Source organism: Epinephelus moara, chromosome 19 (genome assembly GCF_006386435.1).
Source record: "Epinephelus moara isolate mb chromosome 19, YSFRI_EMoa_1.0, whole genome shotgun sequence".
Lineage (NCBI taxonomy): Eukaryota > Metazoa > Chordata > Actinopteri > Perciformes > Serranidae > Epinephelus > Epinephelus moara.
Window position 1 is genome coordinate 23,432,431 of NC_065524.1, and position 26,746 is coordinate 23,459,176.

General features: G+C 42.7%; 1 protein-coding gene across 1 annotated transcript in view; it reads right to left on the bottom strand.

The window, feature by feature from the left end:
* lrmda (leucine rich melanocyte differentiation associated) overlaps positions 1-26,746 on the bottom strand; it is a 262,057-nt gene that overhangs the window by 60,325 nt on the left and 174,986 nt on the right. Inside the window, exons 3-5 of the mRNA XM_050071930.1 lie at positions 21,816-21,942; positions 20,283-20,422; positions 16,340-16,466 (exon numbers count right to left, since the gene is read on the bottom strand). Of these exons, the coding sequence (XP_049927887.1) occupies positions 16,340-16,466; positions 20,283-20,422; positions 21,816-21,942 (394 nt within the window). The remainder of the gene's footprint in view (positions 1-16,339; positions 16,467-20,282; positions 20,423-21,815; positions 21,943-26,746) is intronic.

Sequence of the window (26,746 nt, forward strand, 5' to 3'; positions counted from 1 at the left end):
GGAAGGGGGTACTTGTTTTCTACAGCATCCCATAAAAGCCAAAACACTGTGCATATCATGTGTGGTAAAATTAGACACCGTTAAGAATAAATGCATGTTATATTACCGGAAAACTTTGGTGTTGTTTGCCTCACTCAAATGGTCGATAATGTCACTTCACATAGAGTAAAACCATCTATCTGTTTAAATTATTAAATTGTGTCTGCTTGTTTCCCTTCTACATTTCACTCCTGAGTTTTGACAGTGAGTCATATTTCCCTCCCTGTTTCCATCACCTACCTTTATGTCACTCCACAGTCACGAGGGCTGAGCACTTCTACTGTTAATGTTACCCTTTACCATTTTCAAATTATACTCATCAAAGCGGACATGCCAAATCAATCAAAAGATGACAGCGAATGGATAACAACAGTGACAATGGTGACAAATATCTGTTTTTCTCTTGAGGGAAAGTTCCACAAACAAACATGGATGCTCTATTCCGCTACCGGTCAACAATTATCTTGAATATTTGGATGTGCGGTTGCTCCAAGCAGTTTCCATTTGATGGGCCTTATTCTTCCCCTCCACTTTGCTGTGCTCAGCTGGCAGGGCTCTCAGTCGTCACAACATCTCCTTTTAATGCCCCTGACAGGGGGTTATTTGCTCCCATATATGTTTTCTCTCCAATTACACCATGGCAGGCTGGAGGCTGCCAAGCCTCGCTGCTGAGATGCTGATGGTCACCTCTTTGACTAGTCCTTCCTGCCTCCTGCACTATATTTTTCATCTTTTTAGATTCTATTAGAGAGGAGGACTCTCTCATTTGTCTGTCCTTGGTCCAAAGTGTTGTTTAACACCTGACAAGCATCAGCACCACAATGCCAACTACTATTTGGTGAGAAAGGTAATATTGGACTTCTATTCCCAATTTTTCCTTCAAGGTGTGTGTCTGGTAAGAATACGGTATGAACATTTTTAAAATAACAGTATAGAAATATTCTCAAGGAAAAGATTCAGTGCATTCGCTGTGTCAGATTGAAAAAAAAAAGTGTTTCATGTTTAAATAATTGCCCAATCAGACAAAGCAGCCGCGACAGCCGGAGCATTTTGTGGAGATTTAAATTACAACACAAACTTTTTTAATTATGCCAAAACATTTCAACTTGAATATTTAATGAAAAGCATAATGTTAAAAACATTAATTAGTATAATTTGCTTGATTCTTTGTGGCTGTTTACAGAAATCAGGCTGATCAAAGACAAAGTAAAATGATACCAAGGGACTGATATCTCAAATATACAAGATGCAAACCCTCTGAATCAATAGAGCAAAACAGACAGCATTTGTGAGTATAGCTTTAAGCTAAGTGGGATGCCAAATGCAAAGGCTGCCATTGATACCACAATGAAAAATGCATGATTTCAGAGAGAGCACTCTTTTATCTACGAGGCAAGATCAATAGTGGGAAGGGGTTATGGAATCAAAGTTGTTTTGCTGATGCAGTAGTTAACTGACACTCTTAAAAACATCTGAACGCAATTTGAGAGAACAAAGCGAGCTAAAAAGACAATTGGAGGAGAGTAAGGTGAAGTTCTGTGGGTTGATAAACTTTCTTTTCACATTCAGGAAGGCAATATCAAACACTGAGTGTACAGGGCAACAGAAGTCAGATTCATTTACCACTGACATGCTCTGTGCAGGATCAGTCATACATTTCTTTGTTTCAGTGCCTGAACTACAGTAAAATAAAAATAATAATCACAATAGTTACAACCGTAAATACTAAAGCAACAAGACACATTTGTTTTATCAGGAAGACAGTGTGCTCTTCTTCTGTTCTTCTGAAATACTGACCCTCTCATCTATTGAAGGTTCTGTACAACACACTCAAAATTATTAATAAAGCAGCAAACAACTATTTGCTATGATAAGTCGAGTAATGGTGTCCTGAGCAGAGGATGAAGCCACACTAGCTCTGTGTGCATGTTAGTACATGTGGAGCCCAAGTATGTAGCCTATCCGCTAGATCACTAACTGTTGGCACTCTGCACTGTGCTCATACAGCTGGTTTGGGTGGTTGTCTCTGATAACGGTGATGGCGTTGTCACAAAAGCGTAGCGCCCACCCATTGGTTTGCTCCAGGTGAACACCGTTAGCTCTGTCAACACTGTTGCCGTTGTTAGCACTGTTAGCACCATTAGCTGCTAGCTGCCAGCTTAGCTATCTAAATGTTGACAGCTGTTTGCGGACAATCCTGGCTTCGATTCTGAATCATAGATTTGCTCTGAATGATGTATACTGGTCCTTTAAGTTACAGACTGTAGAGTGCTCCAGGGATGACGTTTTTCTGCAGGTTAACACGAAAGTTACTGTCACCCTCTTTCACCCTTAAATTTTGGATTATTGCGGGAAATAAGATCTGTGACAAACAAACTTTTATGATACTTCCATGTTTTGTTCAGCAAGATAATCTTCACAAATTAACATCACTTTTATGATTTTTGAAACCTAAATGCAGTCGCCGGAGGTAAAAAGCTAACATTAGGCTATAAACAAACCACACCACAGTCACATGATTTAACATCTCTACCACAACAAGGCTGTAAAGCCACATTTGGCGTGATGACGTTCTCGAATCTGATTTCGCTACTTGTTAGAAACCATTTTTTTAAGATACACAAAAGCTTAAAAATTCAAGAGTGGGGTGTTTACTGACAAATTTTGTGTTGTAGAACAAAACATGAAAGTCGTGTGAGCTTGTTTTAACCTCAGACCTTATTTCAGGCATCTAACCCAACATCCACTGACCTTAAGACGATGGAACTGGGAGTGCTAAAATGCTAACTCATTTCTGGGTTTTAGGGCTCATTCTTCAAGCACTCTGTTGTATTGCTAATAAACAAATTATCTTCATTCATTCATTTTCCGTAAATACTTATCCTGTTGGGGGTCGCGGGGGGCTGGAGCCTATCCCAGCTGACAGTGGGCGAGATGCAGGGTACACCCTGGACAGGTCACCAGACTATCACAGGGCTGACACATAGAGACAGACAACCATTCACATTTACATTCACACCTATGGGCAATTTAGAGTCACCAATTAACCTGTATGTCTTTGGACTGTGGGAGGAAGCTGGAGTACCTGGAGAAAACCAACGGTGACTTGGGGAGAACATGCAAACTCCGCACAGAAGGGCTCCCCCACCCTGGGTTCAAACCAGGAACCCTCTGCACCACTGTGATGCCAATTATCTTCATTGATTATCTAAAATGATTTTTAAATACATAAAACACAAATAAACTCTGCGAATGTTAATTTAAAAGCAATCCTGTCTGTACTGTCCTAAAATAAATCCTGTGGCCACCCTCACACAACATCTGATCATCGATTTCAACATGACGATGACAGAGCTAATTATTCTGTAACTCAAGCCCTGCCTCTGTCCTGACCTTCGCCCTGTGAGTGGACTGAGGAAGAGCCAGCAGCTTTCAGCAGAGGCTTGGGCCTGTCTGGCCTGAGAATGTGACAGGAGATAGACAGAGAAGAGAAAGGGGGAGAGAGAGGGAGAGAGGGTCACAGAACTGAGAAATAGAGACACAAGAGGGCGAGACAGAGGAGAGAAAAGGAGACACAAAGAGAGAGGGAAACATGAGAGAGAGAGAGGCAATGAAAGTGAGTGAGAATGACTGACAGACAGAGGATTCGTCACAGGCAAAGAGTGAAGGCTCTGGCCACAGAGGGACCTGGTGAGAAAGCTAACAGATAGCAATCTGAGTTATCACTCTGCGCCACGGCTAACAGCTAGCAGCTACCCTGTCACCGCTGCCTAAACAAGCCCAGTGTTTTCATCTCCATATACACAACGCGGCACTCTGTCTTTTCTTCTGATGGAGATAAGATGTATAAATTATGAGCAGCTGACAAAGTCTACTCCAGCGCCCCCGGCGTCTCATCAATCACTAGCCTGTGTGTCAGCAGGTAACTGACGTGGCCCCCGGAGGCACAGCCCCCTCTTTAGGTGTGTGAGTGTTTTTGTGTGCAAAAATTTTGTGTTTGCTACTGTGCAATTGGGCTTTTGTACATGTCTGGGTATTGTGTGTGTGTGTGTGTGTGCGTGCGTGTGTCTGTGTGTATGTGAGAAGGTTGTGTGAACAGCTGATTCAGTCTTAACTCCATGTTGTAAGAGAGAGGGAAGAAAAAAAGGAGACATACACACAACTTGCACACACCAGCCAGACAAAAACAACTCCTGAGTATATGTGTGTGTGAACTCAAGGTTTTTACTGTTATACCTTGAGGTTATCTGATGTGCTGATATATTCCAAAGAGAAACCTAAATGCTAGAAAGAAGGAGAAGCGCCAAGGACTGAAATAGGCTACAAAAAAACAGTGAAACTGGGAGCTGGCTTGCTGGGTGGAGTCCTGGAGGCCAGCGGTAGACCACCCGGTATGATTATTGGTATTAACAATTTTCCATGAACCTCAGTTTCCCCTGTCTGCATATGGAACACGGTCTGGGCCCATGACATGCAAAGATACACTGCGACACACTGCATTTTCAGGGCACTGAATTCCCATTTAATTCACAGACATTATAAATGGCAACACTTGAGTGTTTAACACATCATTGCTAAAGTAAGCAACATAATTACACTGTGTGTCAGCAAAACAGCATAATTACAAGCTACAAGTTGTCAGTGTCTGATTTCACATCGTTCCCATTTACAGGCCAATCATGGTCTTTTCACCACTTATGTTTACTAGAATTGAGGCCTAATTTCATTGCAATAATTACAAGCTGTAGTGTCCAAACAGTGCAGATTACATGGGCATTATACGGTGTTAATGAAAATATGCTGGCAAATAAAATACACAAATATTTTGGATTTTGCACCTCTTATTTGCTTTCACTGTGGTTTGTAAATTTTTGCCTCCAGCGCCCATGTGATCACACCAAAAGAGCCTGTTTTAGTTAATACTGAATTTCCACTCAAGGATTTTATGTGTGGAAAAAAAAGTACTGCATTCAATGAAACATAAACTCCTCTTGGACTGACTTGGTGTAAAACCTCGAACCACATCGCTTGCAAAATTACACAATGTTTGTGTACACGGCCCAAAGCAGGTAGCGTCTGCTCGCGCACACAGTATCGATCCGCTGTCTTGAAGTGAAGTTCAAGAAGGAGAGAGTGAAGCAGAAAATTTTGACTCCCCATGGGGACGGGAGAAACAGCTCATCTCAGCACCAAAGAGAAGGAGGGCTGTCATGTTCCGTGTGATGAGCTGAAAGACTCGAGGCGGCCTGGAGCTGCGGGGTATTCCTTCCCCCCATAAACAAACCTCCAAAAACAAACAGTTCCACCCCACAGAGAAGGAGACGGGACAGTGAGACGAGAGGGAAGGGCAGACAGGTGTCGGGAAAGAGTGACATGCGTGACAGAGGGCACTAAGAGAGAAGCTGGAGGAGATGAGAGGATGAGCTGGAGACAAGGGTGTTTTCATGAAAGGACCATCAGACTTGTTGTCTCCCTCTTTCTGGCCTGCTGGTTTGGATTCTAGGCTAGGACTTCATATTTTGATCATACTCATGAATTATGTACCATACGCCATTAGCATTAGTTAGAGCCATCACAGTATCAATGATACTATTGTTTCGAGTAGGGGGGGTCAGGTCCTGAGACACATTATCTCTGAAAACCCTTCTAGAGAGAAAGAGAGAAGATGTCTGGAATTCAGCTGACAAAAGCACTCAGTCGTCCTGAAATCTGATGAGTCTGACAGGATGTGAGCCCATCTGATCCACCTCCGTCTCAATATTCCCTTACAGGGAGCGGGATAGGACGGACAGGCTGCTCCTCAACCGCGCTTTTAGCACAGGTGTGATGAAAGCCGGAGCCGCCGCAGCTCGGCCCACCTCTCGGATTACCCCAAACACGTCTATTGATGGACGTTGCCAGTTGGCAGGCAAAACGCTGGGAAGTGATGCCCGTTGTACCCGACCCATCTGCCTGCTGCATGCAAACAGCGTATCAGGTGATCCCGGGGGGATACCTATTATCATATCATATTAAACGCCTGGCCTATGGGTTTACACTTTTAACAAAATAAAAGACAGATCTTACATAACGGGACAAAATGGGTTGTGCGCCACAAGGTCAATGCTGTCAGTCTGAATGTGGACACCTCTGGGAGCGGTTTATCACCGCGAGGTAAAAGAGAACAGGGAAGACAGACAAACAGTAATAAAGAGAAATAGAGATCCATTGTGTGGCCGAATAGTTTTGTTTGCCAGCCACCGCCGCGGCACAGCACTTTCTGTATTCACTTAATCAGACTTGATGAAATGACAAACCTTTGTGCCACACTGCCTGGAGAAGTTATCCTTGAAATAAAATATGTGTTGCTAATCATGACTTACAGTACATCTCACAGGATATCTTATTACAGACCTTTACAGCTCATTGGCTCTGATTCAATTTCTTAAGTATGGTACAGAGCATAGAAGTCAGACCTATTCTGGGAAGAGGCATTGCGAATCTGTCAGCTTGCAACTGAACACCGACTGCAAATAGAAACCGAATGAAACTGTCAGAGGTTATAACGCCTTTGATAACCAATGAAAGATGCAAATAATTTGACACTGAGAATTAAAAAAAATGGCAGGAAGATAAAAAATGAGGAGCTTAATACCTTTTGTGTTAGCATGTACAGGATGCTGTACTTTAATCAAACATTTCAGAAGCTCGCACCTTCACTTTGCTCCCATCACAACAAAGATGATACATTCTCTGCAGACTGGTGACACTGAAGCATTGTGGCATCAAGGATCTTGACCCACTTCACTGCCCATCTGTGCCCTGTAGCTGTGTGCCAATCCTTCACAGCCCTCTCCAACACTCCCATGAATGACACAAGAATGCTGTTTGAGTGTCACTTGACCCCTCTGCCCCCGCAATGACCTCCAGTGCACCCTGGGCAGCCCTCACTCTTTCACATATTTCCACCACTAAACAAGAATGCCTCCCTCCTCCTCCTCCTGCGTCTCAACTTAATTTCCTCTTTATCGCTGTCCAATTCTCCCATCGCCCTGTTCATCACCCTGCTTCTCTCATCCCTTTTTTCTGCCTCTATTCAAAACTTGAGAAGGGGGAAAAAAGCGAGAGAAAAACGCCTTTCCGCCGGTGGAAAACACAGGGATGAGTGGCTATTCAGAGTGTGATTGTTGGAGGGGGGGAAAAAGGGCTGCTGTGTTTGTGAAATGCAGAGTGGGAGAGAGTGTGTGGATTTTGGGAGAGATGCATATGAGAAGTGCACCGTGTGAGGGCACACTTCAAACTTATATAGGAGCAGGACGGCTAAACAGTCTTTCAAAGAGCAGGATGAGAGGCGGTGCACCAGGAAGCGTGAGACTGGATTCACATCGAGACTGTTATGCAAACTTTAAACCAAATGCAATGAAGCCTATGTTTGTTTAGTGGTGTTTAAAACCAATGCCTACTCACTCTCATAACATTAAGTGCCTTCTTTAAGCTAAATGTGTGTGGCGCTGATATTATTGAAACTGTATGTTGCCTCTCTGTCACTCAAATGTGTAGCTCCTGACAGGCTAAGCCCTTAATGCACCAGATTTGACTGGTTAATCCTGTGAAAAACCATCCTTTTTGTCTCTTGGGTGGAAAGGTCACACAGCGAGGCCCGTCTTCCTTCAACCTACAGTGTTCCTCCAGCCTTAGCCTCCAACCTAAACATGCTCCAGCCCTCATCATCGGCCTCTCTCACCCCGCCTCAGCCATCTACCCACCCGCATGCATAAGCTACAAAGCTGGAGGTGTCAAGACTACCTGTCTCAACAGCACCCCCCTTGCTTGACCTGCGGATAGCCCTCAGGGACATTAATTATAGAGTAGTCTGACTTGTTGAGAGGAAAGAGACAGACAGAGAGAGAGAGGGAGAGGCAGAGGGTGAAAGATAGAGAGCAGGAAAAGATAAATGCAGAGATGTTGTTACAGAAGCTGTCACCTCCTAATCATGTCATCCTGCTGTACAGAGGTGATGCTGAGGCTTTACTCGATCAGGTTTCCCATTCATCATCAGGGCTGGTTAGCGATGGAGGTGGCGGTGGTGTTAGAGGATAGAATGATATCTCTAGTTTTCCCATAGAGTTTTAAACCATATCACTCAGATGACTGCCCCCAAGAATCATTAAGATTCTACTTTAAAGTTATAGTCATGTTATGTTATGACCTGATTGTTTTGCTTCCTGTCATCTCCATGTCACGCGCAATAGATCAAGCTGTTTACACAAACTGCATCGCTTGTGTTTCTGTTCAAGGAGCACTTTAAAGGAACACAACATAAAACCGCTGCATCCATTTCCGAGTGTTCAATACAGCGCTTGCGGGTAAAAACATGGATCCATGATAATATGACATGTCTGTATGTGCTTTAAAGATATTGTGTGGACAGCAGTGTCTACTCCGCAAGCGTGGATAGACACCGAACTGCCACCATGTGATCAGAGCAATCTGTCCAAACAAATGGAAGCTCCTCGTGCGCATTACCGTGTTAGATTAGACGACTCGCGGTCATTTGATTCCCCACTGTCTCGACAGCTCCCGTTTCTAATGGACTGAGTGGGATTTCACAAAACGCAAAATAGGGAGAGGTCAACGTGTTTGAAGGTTACCCCTGTCGGGGGAATCAAAATAAATAACGTTCAGGTGTGCTATTCTCTGTCAGGTGAGTGTCTTAATGATGCCAAGTTAACACATACTAAATAACAGTGTCTCCCTACGCACTGACAGCCTCAGAAATAATTGACCAGCGTGCTCCAAACTGAGACGCAGTAGGCAGAGAATTCAATCCTGCAGCTGACAGAACCCATTGAGCATGTCACTAGATTTTGCATTATACACAAAGCAATGTCAGGTCAGGGATGCGGCCTCCTGCTAGTTATTTGCGATTGCATCTCTGAGGGTAAATTACCTGGCTCTCCATAATATGGTCTAGTTAACTAATTTCCTGACAGCACGCTGTCTCATAAGAAAAGTCTCAGATTTACTGCCTGTCAAAAACGTGATGGACTGTTTTTTCCCCCCCTCTTTTCTTTCTGCAAATGCTTGGCAGCCTCTCAACTAAGAGCTCATATTCAATATCCTCTCTCGGTGTGCCGAGGACATCTCTAATTCCAGACAAAGACGTACGGCTGAAAATGAACAAAAAAGAAACATAACCTTATTATGTTTGAAGGCTACCAGCAGTGTGTCATTTCATCCACAAGTTCCCATGCGAAAAAAAAAAATTACTGCTAGGGGGGTTGTAAAGCGATGTAGCTCTAAAGCCCTTAGTAAGGAAACAGAGAAAGCCATTATCCATTATCCTGTCGACCTCTGCACATTGACAAGTACACACATACAGTATATGGTGTCCTGTCATTTTGTTGTTATACATGTGTAAATCATTCACTTTCTGTCAGGGAAAAAGCTTTGACAACAAAACCTCACCTCACCAACGGGGTCACAGGGAAACTGAATCCCACCGCAGACAAAGCATAGTTTTACCTGCGAGAGCACGGCCTGCCACTGATAGCGACAAAGATGACAATGGCTCAGTGATGGTGTGAAGACTGCCTTTAAGCTATACTGTGCAGGGGGAACAATACAAACTCACAGTATACCCCCCCTCCCAACGCCACCATGGAGCTCAACAGTGTCTGTTTTAAAGTTCACAATGCAGCTCCAAGGTCTGCCTACCCTTTCTTTTTCTCCCCTCTCTGTCTCTTTTTGTATGTGTTCCCATTCAGCTGGACGGTGTGGCCTATCATCGTCCCCACAATGACAGTAGGTGGAAACGCTAGCTTTCATTACACAAAGTATAAATAGTGTAATCTATCAGCCCTGCCAATCAGGATGATTGATTATGGGCTGTCAGGGAGGAGAGTGACACATTAGAAAAGTTTGGTTAACAATGCCTGTAGCTGGTGCGGGGCTGCTGCCACCCAGCCCAGTGATTAATGTGTTGTCAGCCTGTAATCCCACACCCACGCTTAATGAGGCAAGAATTTATCATCTCGGCAGAGTGGCAGATGTCAGGGGGAAAGGAATCCAAGTGGCTGGAAACAATATACTTTTTCTAGCCTGCGCTTGACATGTCTGACAAGCTCTAAAAACCACAAAGAAGGTCTGTGTAAGCACAAACTTCAGTGGAGGGACTTTCAGCTCCAGCGCCGTCGCATGCTCGTGAAAAGTCGCTGCGGGAAGAAGACTCTCCATTAACACTGTACCGAGGAACAGGCACAAGTGGTGTAATGGATTAAAGGAGAAGTCTGTGCATATTTAAGGAGAAAAAGCTTCACACCAGTTAAGTAAAACTTTCACTCTGGACCCTGTTTCCCGAGCCGTAAACAAAAGTGACACTTCTGTACAGACTGCATCCACCTCATCTAGCACAGATTTAAGCTCTAACATTCATTAACTCCCTTAATAGCATATCAACATCTGCACGTCATAAACAACAACAACTTTACTTGAATTATCTGATAGAAATCTGAATGTGAATTAAAGCGGAGCAGCCTCCAGAGGGTGCACATGACAATCAACTTCAAAGTAAACCATAAATGCAAGTGCTGAAATAGTGATTAATGTGCACTGTCAACATCAACTAAAAGAGACAGGCAAAGAAATAACTGATCTCTTTGAGAGATTTAAAGTTTGGCACATTTCCGTGGAAACACCCGGTGGGGTAGGGGGTGAGAAAGAAAGTTTTTTTCTTTCTTTTTCAGAGCACAGAAAACACTAAGCCAGCTGTCTCTCATTAGGCTAGCAGCATCTTCCTGTCACCAAAGAGACCAACAGGGAGGATTAGCTCTGATTGGACTGATAGGCCAACGCACTGGGACGCTGCACTATGTAATAGCTAAAAGCATCATTTGATAAGAAGTGTAATTGAAGAGATGCCTTAGCGGCTATGATATTGTTGCCACAGTGCATGTACGGGGAGTTTTGCAACCCCTTGGCATGCAATGAAAGAAGGCTCAGTTTTATAGAGGAATATAATGACTGTGAGATCCAGGGCTGCGTGTGCAGAATTTGCTTTACATGTGTCTAAAAAATGATGTGTTTAATGATACTGAAAGGTGGAAGTGTGTTATTTCCCTGCAGTTTTCTGTGTCTAAAAGGAACTTTGAAAACGGCAAAATCACTATAAAAACTCAGCCCTTCCCGAAGGCTTATAAAGGATCTAGTTGGAACAGTATGTGTAAAAAGCAAAGGCTTTGTAGCTTGCCAATCCCAGGCACTCAATGTTATTACACTAATAAAAACTTAACAAAGACTCACATTATACAGATAAAAAAAAAGAGAAAAGTTACGTGAACGATCGCATGATTTGTCAGAGTTTATGAAAACTTTATATCAGAATGGGAGAGGGAGACATCTCATTATTGCTGGCCAGCCTTGGCCTGTTTTCTGACAGGCCTCAAACTCCACCGCTAAACACAAGAGACGTCGAGACAACAAATGCTTCACCACAGAGGCGTTCCTCCTCTGTACTGGATGCCAGCAGAAAGAGAGGAAAATCAGTTAATGCTACGCGGCCACTTCAGCGTCTCATAAAAGCCCTTACAAAAACACATGTTTGTTTTTATGCTCTGCGTTTAGCCAAAAATGAGTAATACATCTATCATTTCTGCTCGCGAGAGTGACGCGACACTCAGGTCATGCACCTCATGTCTCCAGGCTTTGAAAGAAGCAATAAATCAATCTGGGTGCTATTACTTACAATTAATTGTGCTTTAAAGTTTTACAGTGTGTTTATGATATGCAGGGCCTGGATGATTTATGTGGACGGTTTGAGTCACTCCCTCTAATTGCTGTTGTTTTCCCGGCTTATAACCCCCGCGTGACCTCTCGGCTTAAGCTGCCAGAGCGCTCAGAACTGGGCCTGTTGCACTGATCCAAACACTGGACAGGCTTCAGCAGTCAAAAGCCAGCTACAGAGAAACACACGCGTGGAGGCATAAACCATTTGCAGACACTGACAGATAAGTACACATACCTGAGAGAATGAACATGTGGCTCCTTTGGAATAATCTGACACAAACACAGTGCATTTCATCATCATACAAAATAAACATGTCCAAACAATTATAAACAGCTGTTTTAACATTTAAGATATGCTGTCATTAGAAGACGGAGAGCAGCGAGGTCTCAAGTGATGCAATTAACAGATAATAAGACATTATGTAAGATGGGGGAAAGGACATAATTTGAAAGCGAGCAGATCGCAATATGTCTGGGAGCTTTCTGGTCCGAACATAAAGCAGACAGGCACTCAGCGTGGTTAAAGTTTGCCCACAACGCCTACTCTATCCGCAGTGCTGTCCTTATCCGACCTACTGTATACATATTGATTCAGGAATGTGTCATGAAAGAAAGGTGACAAATCAGGCCTCTGTATGTATAATAGCGGGTGCAAATACAGAATCTAGCAGAGAGCGAAGAGTGGCAGTAAACTTGCTTCCACAGCAATCTGTTGGGTTATATAGCCTTCCCCTGTTGAGAACCATATTCTTTGAGTTTTCTCTGAGGACACATTTGTTCAGTAAAATGATTCAGCAAACCCACTGAAGGCACATTCACAAAGCACTATATTGCATGCTGTTTGTTATGTTTGAGAGCTTCGGGGAACTCATAACTCTCAAGCAGAGATGAACGTGGCAACATACTTTACAGGGCACATTTGAGACTTGAAAAGGAAGCAAAACAACCAACCTATAGCAAAAAGCCTCCTCTTTTTTTTTGGCTTTGCAAATAAAAAAAAAGCCACAATCATGCGTCACATAATGCACAATCATGGGTCTAAAACCATGCAGTCTATCTCAGATTTGGACCGTTCCCTTCGGTGCAAACTTAAAATGAACTGCTGTCTGCTGCAGAGTAAAACAGGTTAGTGTCTGGGGAAGAAAAAACAGAACTGAAAAGATCCACTTGAGGACTTTCCTGGCTCTGTCACTGTCAATTCCCTTGAAGAACCGTTACCCTGTGTGCAGAGACTCATGGGACCCAGGAGCTGGCTCAAGCCACCCTGCAATGCAGTCTGCTTTACATTATACGCAGAAGGATGTGGGGAAGAGAAAAAAAAACTTGTGTTCATGCTCGAAAATCAAGTCAAATACTTCGTCCAGGCAAAATCTAAGTGACATCCGAGGAACATTTATACCCGCTGACGTAGCTACCAAGCTGTGCTTAGTGAGGGGGACCATGGACTTACTTCATTCACTGTGAAACACTCTTAAACATGTGGCAAGGAGTAAATGTTATTCTACTAGTTAAATTTGCTACGCACTTTTTTTTTTAGCAGCGCTCGGGATCTGAAAACAGAATTTGCTGTCATAGTGTTTTGATAGACATGGCCAGTTTAACCCAAGGGTTCGACAGCATAATGTGGGCTCCGTGGCAGAGTGGAGGGAGGTGGAGGAACCGGGCCAAAAAGCACCACATGTATTTTCCGAAAGCAGCCCAACACAGTCCAAATGGCTCTACGTGGTTTAACGCCATTTCATTCCATGACCTCTAAATCCTCAAAGAGAATTATCACATTATAGCATTCCAACACGCCCAATTTCCCAAAATACAGCTCAAGGCTTTTCCACTCTGACTCTGCTTAGTGTTGTGGTTTTGGGAAAACACTTCAATCGTCCCCGCTTCGTTTTTTTTGTTTACTTCAGGTATTTATATATATTTTTTTCCTCTGTCTCTCTTGTCTTTGTCATTTTGCCTCTGCCTGTTTCTGTCCAACTACTTGTCCTTTCCACTCAGAAATGCAATATACCCAAAACCCCAAAGAGAAAATTACCCCCTTCTGAGTTTGAAGCGAACACCAAAACATACAGACAAGTCAGAGACAGCTCATTGTCACCCACTTATGGTGTCATGCCCACTAGTGCATGAAGGCACACAATAACAATTAAAGGAGTGACAAAATTATCCTCAGTGTGTGAGCATGGCTATTCTGCTTGAGCCAAATTCTTGTTTTCCTCTTTGTCTCACTGTTTGTCTTTGCAGTGAAGGTTTGACTCTGTGACACGAGGATACACACTTTTCTACAACTTCGTGTTCAGTCCGCACTCACAAATCTCTGCAGATTTTTCTTCCTGCAAACAACCGGTCATTGACTGTCTGGTTATGATTTAGGCAACATGGAAAACACTGGGAATGTATGAAAAGTTATGGTGTTCAGATTGTGCTAAAGACCATAACTGCTTTATCAGAACCATGTGGCGGCGCTCAGTGCCATGCCATAATGGCATGATTGAAAAGGAGTTAAAACTGTGGTCACAATCCACTTCGATATGACTCAACAGAGGGTCTCAAAAGTTCAGCACTGTCTCTTTCATAGCGAGTCCATTAACTGTTCCAATACGCACATCATGCAGCGGGAATGATCTGATAGAGCAGGGGCTCTGTCTTCAGATTTATGCTGTCATGAGTGGGCATGTATCACTGTAACCCTGCTGCTGTTTCTATGGTTTCAATTTATCTACTGTAAACAGCAGGAAGGAGATTTGTCATATAAGGTCTTGAAGGAAAACTAACCATACGCAGAGTGAAAAACTTTAAAATAAACCTTTTAAATCACGTCTGCGGCCCTGTGATTTCTCCCTACAGTACTCGCACTAATTGAGACTCAAATGGTAGCGCGAGCGACAGCGAGACAGCTAATTACCATCCTTTGTAATGAAGCAAATGGCAGACACTGTACCATGAGCTACTGTTATGAGCAACACCCTGCTGTACCAGACATAAAAGCAAACACAAATATCTAATTATGCCATCATCTCTCCTGGCTTTCCTGTTCCCGTTGCAGACGTTGCATTAATTGGTGGCCCGCACTATTGGTCAGCTTACAATCACTCTGATGATGTGGACAATTAGAGCCGGGAGGTACTCATGGCTCATCAAGTCCGTGATAGTTGACGCATCACGTCTCATCTAACTCAAAACAAATGTTATGAAAATGCCGCTGTGACATCCCAGGGCCCAGACATGGGATACGTCCTGGCAAAGAAAAAAAAAAAATCATTGTGTAGACTCAGTCAAACTGCTAATAAGGAGCTGCGGATAGGACAGCAAAAGTATGTTCAGGCGCACAAAATAGATGCATTTTCATCAAAGCTGTAACCTTTTACTTTGCATAGGGAATAAATAATCATATACAGCAGGTTCAAAGACACAAAGACAGAAAAACACACACATCATGTCAGCTGGAATCAGTGATTATCTTTCCTTTCATCTGAGGCTGTGGCGACAAAGGCAAACATTTCTTTCCCACTGACAAGCTATGTAAATAAAATCTTATAAAGTGACTTTACCCTGCCAAAAAGCATTGTAGAGGTCCTTAGTTTCTTTTTATACAAAGTGGATGAACAGTGTTTTCATTCCACTTTTCTCCATCTACCAAATATGCCAGACTGAGGTTAAATTATTTCAGTGTTTTGCTTCCCTGCTTGCCACTTGCATGAAGAATCAAGAACAAAGCATAGCATGAAGTGACACTAAAAGAGTACACTATCTTAGCTGATTGTCTGAAACAATAAATATTTTGTTTTTCCTCGTGCACTTTTAAACCCGACAGCGACTCACATGCTTCTGATTTGTCACTGGATGCCTTCGCTCCTGCTACTCTGGATCCATTTTTACCTCCCAGGCTCGCTGTCAGAGCCCCAGGGACCTTGAAACGACAAAGCTTAGCTGATCCAAACGGTAAATATTTCATGACCTTACAATTACATGAAATCAAATCTCGGCAAAAGCCGTTCATTTATAGTGCATTATCAAAGGGGTGGAGGAAGGAGGGGGCATTGAATTGGGTATATCTATGAACCTCCTGAACTCTAATTAGTCTGTGTGGCCCAAAACAAGAGAGGGAGGAATAAGTGCACGGGCTCGGGATAATTAAGCGATTGTGAGCGGCGTGTACGTGAGCTGTCACTCCAATCGCCAGCCATGTCACACTTGGCAACACAACCGCGACCGGACAGCCGCCCGTCGTCTTTGATCTGGGCTCATGCATACGAAATCAGGTCAGGCCGTGGTCACACACATTTACACACATATACAACACACACACACGTACACTTTAAGCGATAGTAAAGAGAGACTCTTTACAAAGGGCCACAGTACCAGGACCTCTGTAAAGGGAGACTGACAGTCAAGCATGCACAGGAAGAAAGGGAGGATAAAGGAAGAGAATAGAAAAGGGAAGAAAGGGATGAATGTGACAAATCCACTCAAGACTTCAGAGGGACTAGCATTTAAAACAGTGTTTAAAAAAAAAACACCACAGAGCTTAACTTACAGCTTCCGACTTTGGTTTGACCACTTTCATGAATGCTCCTCTCGCCTGCGCCTCCGTCACTTCTTTTTTGGTTACCTTCCTGCTGTCCAGAAACTTCAGCTGGGGCAACTTGTGCAGAACAAAGTACCTGTGAGAAAACAACAATTCAACTTAAAAACTGTACCGCACCGCCGCCTTTAAAGGTCTCCTTGTGCTTGTAGGCCTGCTCTTGACAAAGAGACAAACAGGGAATCTAAGGAAGTGTGTAAACCATGATACACTAATCAAACTGACACACATTCTAATATGTAAATGCACGCGTCAACAAAACTTGAAAAGAAGCCGTGTTTACTGAGATTTAATGGTGGTGCAGATTTAATGGTGATATTTTCTTGTATGTAATAACCTTCAAAGCTGATAAGAATAAGTAGGACATATAAATAGCACGAAAGGAGATACAACCCGTCTGCCAGAGCTGTCATTCTGGCAGCATCACAGATATCTCTCTAAGCTTTCAGACACACTCTGTCTTTCATTGGGAGGGAGAGAAACGTCAAAAGATAATGGTTGGAATACATAGATGACAACAGATCCTTTCACAGGCAGGCAGGGATAGAGGAACCAGTATGTCAGGGCTGAGCTGGTAGCCAAAAAGGACATGCATGCAGCACCTAAGTGGAGGGTGAGAAAGGACGGGGGGATATGGGCACAGACAAGACCTGTGCGCAAAGAGCTGTGACAAATTGATGATGGCGATGGCGATGAGGGGAGATGGCAAAGCCTGTGTCAAGTTTTCAACACCTGAGGATTATAAGGAGGGGATGCAGGGATCACATTTAGACTGACACGGAACATGAAATATCTCCGTGCAAATTTAAGGGAGAAAAACATCTGATATAATTTGAAAGAAACATAAAAAAAGGAAGAGTCCTTATCCGCAAACAGGAAACAAATGATTTAAACGCTAAATAAATGACATGGCCCATTTTATAGGAGCATTATTATGGGGTACAATGACCTCCTCCTAACCCCTAATAAGAGCTCCTTTTCTGATGAGAGCACCAGCACTCCAATGCAAGAGGCCCCAATCCCATCCTGTGTCTCCGTCCCTGTAAAAGGACTTTGTTCAGGGCATTTCCATGATGAAATGTGAAGATGCCCTTGGGAGAAATGCAGGGAGGTTATTCTCCATAGGTAACCTACCATCACAGGGTCAGAGCAGATGACAAGGCTCTGTCAGCCAGTAGGGATATTAATGATTCAACCCAACCAAAGAGGGAGGATTAGAGAGGACAGGGGGGTAGAGAGGGGGGGGGCAGGATGATGGCGAAAAAAATCTCAGCGTCATATACTTTATTTAGCAATACCAAACATGTGATGACAACATTATTATTTTTTCTGCCGCTGGAGGTGGTTGTTGTAGAGTAAACTTAAAAAAAGAAAAGAAACAAAAACAGTTAGATTATATTATATTTTCCTTAAATGTTTGATTCAATTATTAATTTATATATTTATTTTTAGAAAAACTGAACAATTTGGTGAAAATTGTATGGACATGGACACATGGAGACAGACAACGATTCGTGCTCACATTCACACCTACGGACAATTTAGGAGTCACCAATTAACCTGCATGTCTTTGGACTGTGGGAGGAATCCGGAGTACCCGGAGAAAACCCACGCTGACACGGGGAGATTTCTACATTTCTACTTTCAAAATACGGTAACGTCAGCCAGTGACGGATGTCTTTATATGGTCTTCTGCTCGGGGCATATTTACTGCAAGTGTTTACATTACGTAGCCTACACTGCTACATGTAGCTACATGATAACATCAGGGAAACATGAAATCTTGGTTGCAGATGTTGTTAACTTCTCCATGATTTCAGATCATATTCCTGGTGCTACATGTCAAGTTGTGGTTTTGGTTCAAAAACTGTTACTGGTGTTTTTTCCCAGTAGAAAGAGAGGCCATACTCGATTACAGTCATTTTGGCGGATGCGAGTACACTGCTACATGTAGCTACATGCTAACATAAGGGAAACATGTAATCTTGGTTGCCAATGTTAATTTCGCTTCAATTTCTTGCTAGAACAACAACGGTTGTCAAGATTTTAGTTTAAAACCTTTCTGGTGACTTTTCATGGTAGCAAATGCTGCTATACCTTTTTTTTTGGTCATTCTACCAGCTGCCATGACATTGTTAAGATCTAGAGGTACGGAAGACCCCAAAATGCTGACCAATTAGAGCAGACTTGGCTTTTTTAGGAGGGGGGGCTTATTAAAGAGACAGGCGCTAAAATGGAGTGCCTCAGACAGAGGGTGAATACAGGTGTTACAACCCAGACAATATGAGGAAAATAAATTATTTTTTGAGCATGTAAACATGTTCATTAGATGACAGTAATTCATTTGTCTCAAGTTTTATTCTCGATATTACTTGAATTGTATTATATTTTGCCTGTAAACTCCAACTATACAGAAAGACAAAATTAACTTTTTTGTTTGGCCGACCTGCTTAAAGGTGGTTATTTTGGAAAAGGTTACACTAATATTTAACTGGAATTACTTGAAATTACAAGGAAACTATGGGAGCCATAAAATATAATGTTTTGGAAACAAAGGTTGAGTGAACACAAAGCGCAGCTGGTGGTTGAGGCACCTCAGGCACAAGCTCTTTGATCTGCCACAAAAGGAGATCGGACAAACTGATAACTTACGTCAAGATAAGAAGTTAAAATGTCACATAAAAATACGTTAATCTTTATACATCAGAGAGGCAGAGAGAAAAGACAGAGGTCAAGTTACGTCTATTGTCACAATAATTCCGGGTTTCTCACACAGACTGTGTCCTATAAGCACAATGCCGCGTTATCAGTAACCATTGAGAACATATAGTATTACACCCTCAAACTCTTGTGTTATTGTAGTACTACAAATGGCCACTAAGTGTACGCATGGTCGGCTAATAACAGGACGACACTTAACCTCCACGCAGACTACACAATACTGTGTGAATGAATACTACATTTCTATGTCATTGCACTAATTGGGGCACCGATGCAACGCACTAGGGTATTTCACTTGAGAGACCAAGAGCTCCAGAGGCACTGGGCTGGGTATTTATTGCCCAAGGCCAGTGCTGTCACGACCTGCATACAGCCTAACCTTGTCAGACATGAAATCTGCATCACGCTCAAATTGATGTTTTACTATGTGACACATTATGAATATTACATTACAGGACCCTAGACGTTGTCAGTCAAAACAGAACAGCTTTCCTCACCAGCAAGATACGCATGCGAGGAGAGGGGGAAAGGGGGAGAAAAGGGAGAAGGGGAGGGAAAGTAAGAGGGGGGGGGGGGGACAAAAAGAGAGAAGAAAGATTATTCAAGAAAGGCATGGGTGGTAAATGATTAATAGGCAACGCAGAGTCAGAAACAAGCACTTAGGGCTAAAACAGACAAAAGAGAGTATGCTTTTCGCCTTTTATCGCATTTCATGTAAAGGACCCTGACAAATGGTGGTCATATTGCATGGCTTGAGGCCGAGCTTGATGTTTAATGCATCATCTGCTCTGGTAAGGCAGGGTAGTAAACACTCATTTGTGGTGGTGACTAGTCACACATGAAATCCATTTTGCAAACTGGAGTGTAGAGGGGCCAGTTGACAAAGCTTTTAGAGTGATGTGGTTGAATCCGCAGTCTGCTTGTGAAATGTAGGGGGGGCTGGATGTTAAAAAAGGGAACATCTCCAAATCCATTACTTACAAAAAGCTATCACTCTGAATAGCTTAGTATCAAAACTGTCTGACTGAAAATACAAACACACACTCACACACACACACACACAGACGCACACAGGGAGAGAAAGAGGGAACATTATCTATCTATCTAAGCAGATCAGAGTAATATCCTTTCCTTATTTATGTGTGACATCATCGCAGCCTGTGTAATAACTGACCTGTATCTCTGGTAGTCGTCCTCATCCTTATCCGGGCTGACCAGCTGGTTGGGGCAGGCCTCATTTCCCAGCAGGCTCAGGTACTCCAGTGACGGGGTCACATCAGCCAAGTGTTCCAGCAGGGCCTCGATATCAGTCAGGTGTCAAAGGGCGGATGTCAAGGACCTAGCGCTGTTAATTACATTAGCATTTACTACCCGCGTGGCCCCTCCCGGGCCTGTCTGCACTAAAACACGTCACTGTCAAATTTGCCGAGGTGCTCAAAGGGGCTAGTCACTGGCTTTGTGAGACTGGGCAGACAGAGGGGCAATTTAAGGTGCAGGCTTTGGCATATAGTAGTGACACAATTTGGCTGCTGCTCTCTCTCCCCTTTCTCTCGATCTCTTTCATTTCCTAGGTGGCCGGGTGCAGAACAGTGACAAAATGATGGATGCCCTGTGGTTCAAACAGTCCGTGCTTCCCAGAGCCGCGCTGTGGAAAAACTTTTGCGAAACGTGGAAAAAAACAAACAGCCCCTAAAGCAGGCACATTCATCACTAATACATTCACTTGGAAAATTGAGCCCCAAAGTGTCAAAATACAACTGCACTAATGCAGTGCTCGAGCTTTAAAATGGCACTGTGCCACGACAGGATGTACATAATTGGCCTATTAGCATGTGCCGACCACTTCACAACCAAACTCAGCACACAGTCCCAGACGCACACTTCAAGGAGCCCCAGTTTTAATGTTGACTCTGGAAGTGTGTGTGTGTGTACGTGTGCGAGAGAGACTGAGCATCGTTACCCAGTAGGATCTGCATAACCAGAGGAAAACAGGACACATTGCTAAACCTGTTCTGAAGCTTAGAGGGGAAGTTCACACATTTCTGACTGATCATAAACAGCCTCGCAATGTGTCTGTGTCTTGAATTTAGGGTGGCTGTGCAGAGCTCTGCTTTTTAAGCCGTGTTTACTTTGGTTGGCAAGCCGAACACACAGGGCTGTTATAATCAATGAGCCAAAATGTGAGCATGTTCTAACGTGCTGAGTGACAAATTAAATGACTGATTCCTTGTTATTTCAGCGAGGTAAAGCAGTGAAGCAAAATGCAACTGATGCAAATGTGAAAAAAAATCCTCATTTGATTCTCTATAATTTAAAATAACAAACAGCCAATGCATCACACCAGATTGTGTCTCATTCTTGGGGTGCAGTTTTAATCCAACACTTTTTTATTCCCTTTGAAAAATAAAAACACATCTGTTATGTTGACTCTAAAATCTGATTCCACTAGAGGTCCCTGTGGTTCAAAAACTCGTCCTGTGTGGAGCTGTGTGACAGCCAAGTTCCTCTGCTCTCCTCTCCAACACACAGTGCTCCCCTGCAAAACCACAACATTAAAAACTGGCTCTCTCAAGCGAAGGCTGTATTGACATATGGATGTAAACAAAACACACTGTTGATTCTGAAAGTGATGCCTGAAATATATGCCTGCGTAGTCGACTGCAAATCAAACTGAGAAACGGCCTGAGTGATTAGCTTGAAAGGATATTTGGTTCTTATTGAGTGTTAAGGTGTGGAGGTTGGGTAACCTGGGCAACCGGAGGTCATTTCCAAGCAGATTGTTGTCAACGACCAGCTCTTCCAGCTCGGTGAACATTTTGAGGCCCGCCAGTGACCTGCAATGATAAGGCAACAGGAAAACTGTTATGGCTCTAAATCTGGTCAGCCGTTATTGTGCAGAAATAAATATTTCAGCCTCCCTCTTTCATACGCCGGGAGAGTATGGGTCTGGGCCTGTCAGGGAAGTGAATGACAAGAATTAGTGGTGCTGAGCTCCCCTGGCATGGTGAGGCATCCTTCAACGGCTGGCAGGATGAGGGATGGGGGTCACTTGTGAGTAGCCAGGATTCAAAACAAAAGGCTTCAGAAATGCGGCGGGCAGGATGAATTTGTCAATGTCTTGTGCCTTGAGGCGCCCAGTTTCGCCTGACCCTAACCCTCCATTCCCAAGACAAATCACTCTGTCACAGTTCACCTTCACTCCCCAGACACAAATTTAACTTGTCATCCATCATTTTCACAGAGGAACCGGAATACACTCGCAATCACAGATGGAATGGAAGGGAAACTTTTTTTTTTTGCAACTCTACCACGATAGGGGTTAGTGTTGGGATTTTAACATCAAAGGACGTGCTTTTTCTTTTTTTAAAGGTGGAATTTTTGCCTTTCCGCTCCTTCTTTTATGACGAATTGCAAAGAGAGGTGAAGGGTCATCCTGACTCTTTCCTCCTCTGTCTCTCTCACACACAAACACATTCACACAGGCATAAAAATGATGGAGGGTGGTGTTAGGAGTAATGTTAGAGCCCTGCAAAGTTCAAGTCACGGGAGGTGCACAAAGGCAATGTGTGTGTTGTCTAATCCTTCACACTGTCAGCTTGCCATGTTAAAGTGTCCTGGGTGACTTCATTGACATTTAAATCTGCCAGAACCTGACACATATTGACTGTGTACTTTTCAGGAATCATTCCTTGCACTTTAACCAACAGGTATTTTTAATTAAACACAGTATTTTCAATTATTAAATATATCTGACTGGTTCTAAATTCTGCATTATAAGTATAGCACAGTGTGTTACTAGTTTTAAAAGCAGGCATAACCTTGACAGTAGGTTATATAAATATGAATTCCAGTGAACAGTGTCACATTGCAACATGACAAACTCAAGGTACAGTGAGGTCTTAACAGCTGCAGCGTGAACTATTGCTCCTCCCTGGATCTGCCGAGTGTCAGTGGCTGCCATAATACACACCAACTTAGAGCTATGTAAATATAACACCTTTATCATGACAATCTGCAAACGGATGGGGGAAGGGCACGACGTACAGTCACGTTCATTATGGAAACTACATACTAGCAAAGGAAGGATAGATGAGTACTTGTGTGCTCCTATAAGCTTAAACTCTAAATGTAGTCTTAGATCCAAAAACACACACAGACACACAGAGTGGACACACACTCGCAGCAACTTTACAAAGCAAAAATGTTGCAACTATCTACACTGGTTAAAAAAATGACAAATAAGCAATTCATTGTAGACTTGCAAGTGAGGCGGACTGAGCTGCATCATTTCAAAAGACATCAACATTTTGCAAACACACACACACTTGATACCCACAACAACAGCTGACAGCACCTAGCCAGTGTGCTGGCAAAGCCGCTTGCTGACAACCTCTTATCAGGTCTGATTAATGCACTGGCAAGATGGATGAATAGAGAGATGTGCCAGTTTTATGAAATCCTACTCTGTTTGCTTGTTTTTGTTCCCCCCATGGTGCTGCTTATTTATGAAAGCAAAAAGGGCCCATTAGGCTAGTACACTTAAATCTATAGAGATGGAAAAGAGGTACATTTAATTACAGTTCTCCTTTTTCTTTTTGTCTTTTTTTTGTGTTGGATTTACAAAATGCCAGCTAAAATCATTAAAGTATTATGTTGCCACACTTCTACTTAAAGATTTTGCATGATTTTAGGTAGCATTTTTTTTTTTTTTTTTTTTTTTTGACAGGGCTGCTGACCGAAACTTTACCGATTAGAAAACAAACTTTTATTTCTCAGCGCAGTTATGGTGTTTGCACTGACAGGGAATTCAGTACAACATGCTATTTATCTGCGAGAATAATATTCGTCAGTGTGTACTGTAGTTACAGGCTCAAACCATATTGCACAGACATTATTACATTTTCTGTGAACAGAGGTTGCTAACTATTGCCACCTGTATGTGTGTATGTGTGCATGTGTGTGTGTGTGTGTGTGTATGATGGGCTGCAGTCCTGTGGGTTATGTTATTAGCTGCTCGGTTAAAGGGAGCCGCATGGCACAGGGGGGAGCCTTATTAATTGTTGTTTTCATGTCACCACTGCTGCGTGCACTGGCTGATTTAATCAGTTAAATTCACAGCCAGGGGAGAGCCACTGAGTCCCATCCAGCATTAACTACAGTGCAGGGATTGAACTTCTAATACTCTCCAGCTTTCTGTGCTCCCTCTGCAGATTTCCATAGCTGGTTTCATTACTTTTTATAAGCTTTCTTGTTTTAATGTGCGGCTTGGAAAACTAACAAAGTTTAAGCACTGCAGTAAAAGTACTTCACTTCAAAACACAGAGAGGGAGCAGCTTTTGCTTTTAACAAAACTAATGAGCATAATTGACTTGAGTCCCAATGTTATAGAGGTTTGGTGTATGGCAAACACAGTCAAACCACACATACAACAAACAGAGATTTTACAGGGAATGTACGTAAAAATGTTTATCTAATGTCAGCATTGTTTTCTGTATTCAAATCCTGCAAACATGTTGTGATAATGTTTAGTAATGTATCTTTATTTTAACCGCAATGGTAAATGCTACTACTGTTTGGGCTTGTTTCATACATCCGCTTATGATGAAAGTGGTAGTCACTTATATTTATGCATATTGTTAGATTAAGGGGAATCTTTTTACTAAAAAAACAATGAAGAAAATTGTACAAATACTACTTGAAAATTAATCTACTGTCACGTCATGTTTCATCACCTCATTTTACAAATTTAGAAAATTACACTTTTGATAGTAACGCATGATCAAATGCGTTTTCTTAAACCCCTAACTAGCAAGGGAGAGACAGAGACAGGCGGTAGCTTTAACGAGGTGAGGCGATGAATCCTCTCCTTGTTAAGATAATTATGATCAGCCTCATTGTCAGAGCTAATACTTCACACGGGCTGTCTTTACGCTTTGACTACCACTTAGCCTGTGTAAGCTCACCATCATACATCATACGGCCCCGTGTGCATCAGTGTGCTTTTGAGCTTACATAAGTAGTGCATGTATGTGTTGAAATCTCCATTATCTGCTAAGATCCTGTCCGCTGAGCACACAGGGTGCACACACACCAATATTTAGCTGGGGCAGAGACTCAGCACAGGAAGCAGGGGAGGATATGAGACACCAGACAAGGACACTGGAGAGGAGACAGTGACCCAGAGAGCAGCCCTGCCAGATCAATACACTAATACTAATGCAGACATAGTGATTGATGAACCACTGCTGACAACAGAGGGAAGAAAACTCTCGACCATTATTGGCTGAAATGTCAGTCACTCCTGCCAATGGTGTGCGCCAGTGTCATGTCATATATCCTCCGGCAGCAGATGAAAAATGGAGAACGGCAGCCTTGGCTCTTTTGCATGTGTTAAACAGTCTCTCTTCTTAAGTCTACTGCTTTTGAAACTGTTCCCTAAATGAATCATAGTTGGCAATTTTTAGAAACTCTGAAGACGAGAGGTCAAATGTGGAGTTTGTCAAAGCTGTATGTTACAGAGCTATAATGTAAAACAACCTCAAAGTCATCCCCATTACTGAGACGGTGATAGAGATCACAGAAGCATCATCCCTGCAGCTAGAACTGCAATAATGAAAAAAAAAAACTTCCCGAGACTAATGTGTATCAAAAAACAACAACACACAAACACTTTGAAAAGCTGGACAGCCCTGGCAGCTGCAGTCCACAGCTAAAGGGCTAATGTCTTCTCAAGGGTCGCCGTGGTGCAGAAAAGCAATGCACTGTTATTCTAAACGGAGGGCCAGAGCTGCAGAGTGACAGGCATAATGACGTCCTGTTCAGAAGGCAACAGATAAATGTTTGATGAATTGACCAATACTGGGGCCATGATGGCCTTCATATGTGCATAATGGACTATTCAGAGCACAGTTCAGATTGCCTGCCAGGATAAGGTACTGTAATGAATGGGAAAAGGAACTGGACCTGGGAAACCCAGTATGTGGACTGGCTTTAATAAACTTAATAAGAAAGGTGAATGGTGGAGGGCTGGTTTCAGGAGGGAGGGAAGGAGGCTGGAGAGCCATTCAGCCTGAAATAGTCAAGAAATATTTGGATGGTTTTTGCCACTCTGTGAGTTGAAATATATTTCTTAATCTTAATCAATAATTCAGTAAATTAGCCGTATCCCCATATCTACCATATATATCCCCAGATCTGTGTCTTGTTGTCTTAAAACAAAGTAATCCCCCACTGGAATGACATCATCTAATACACAGTTTCCAATAGAAATACGCTTATTTTAAGGATTAAGTGTAAATATCCTCAAGGTATTATTAAATTTAACTGCATCAATGTGTGTAATTATGTTCTGTTTACTTTTTAAATAACTTTATTTAAACTAAGGAGGGCAATATATTGATATTTTATCAATATCGTAATATGAGATCATCTTTTTGGATATAACGTCATAAATTTCGTCTTTTCCTGGTTTTAAAGGCTGCATTACAGTAAAGTGATGTAATTTTCTGAACTTACCAGACGAGTTGTTCTATTATTTGTCTTTACCCACTTAGTCTTTAAATCCACTTTACTAGGGCTGCAACTAACAGTTATTTTTCTTTTATTATTGATTGATATGCAGATTATCATGATAATCAA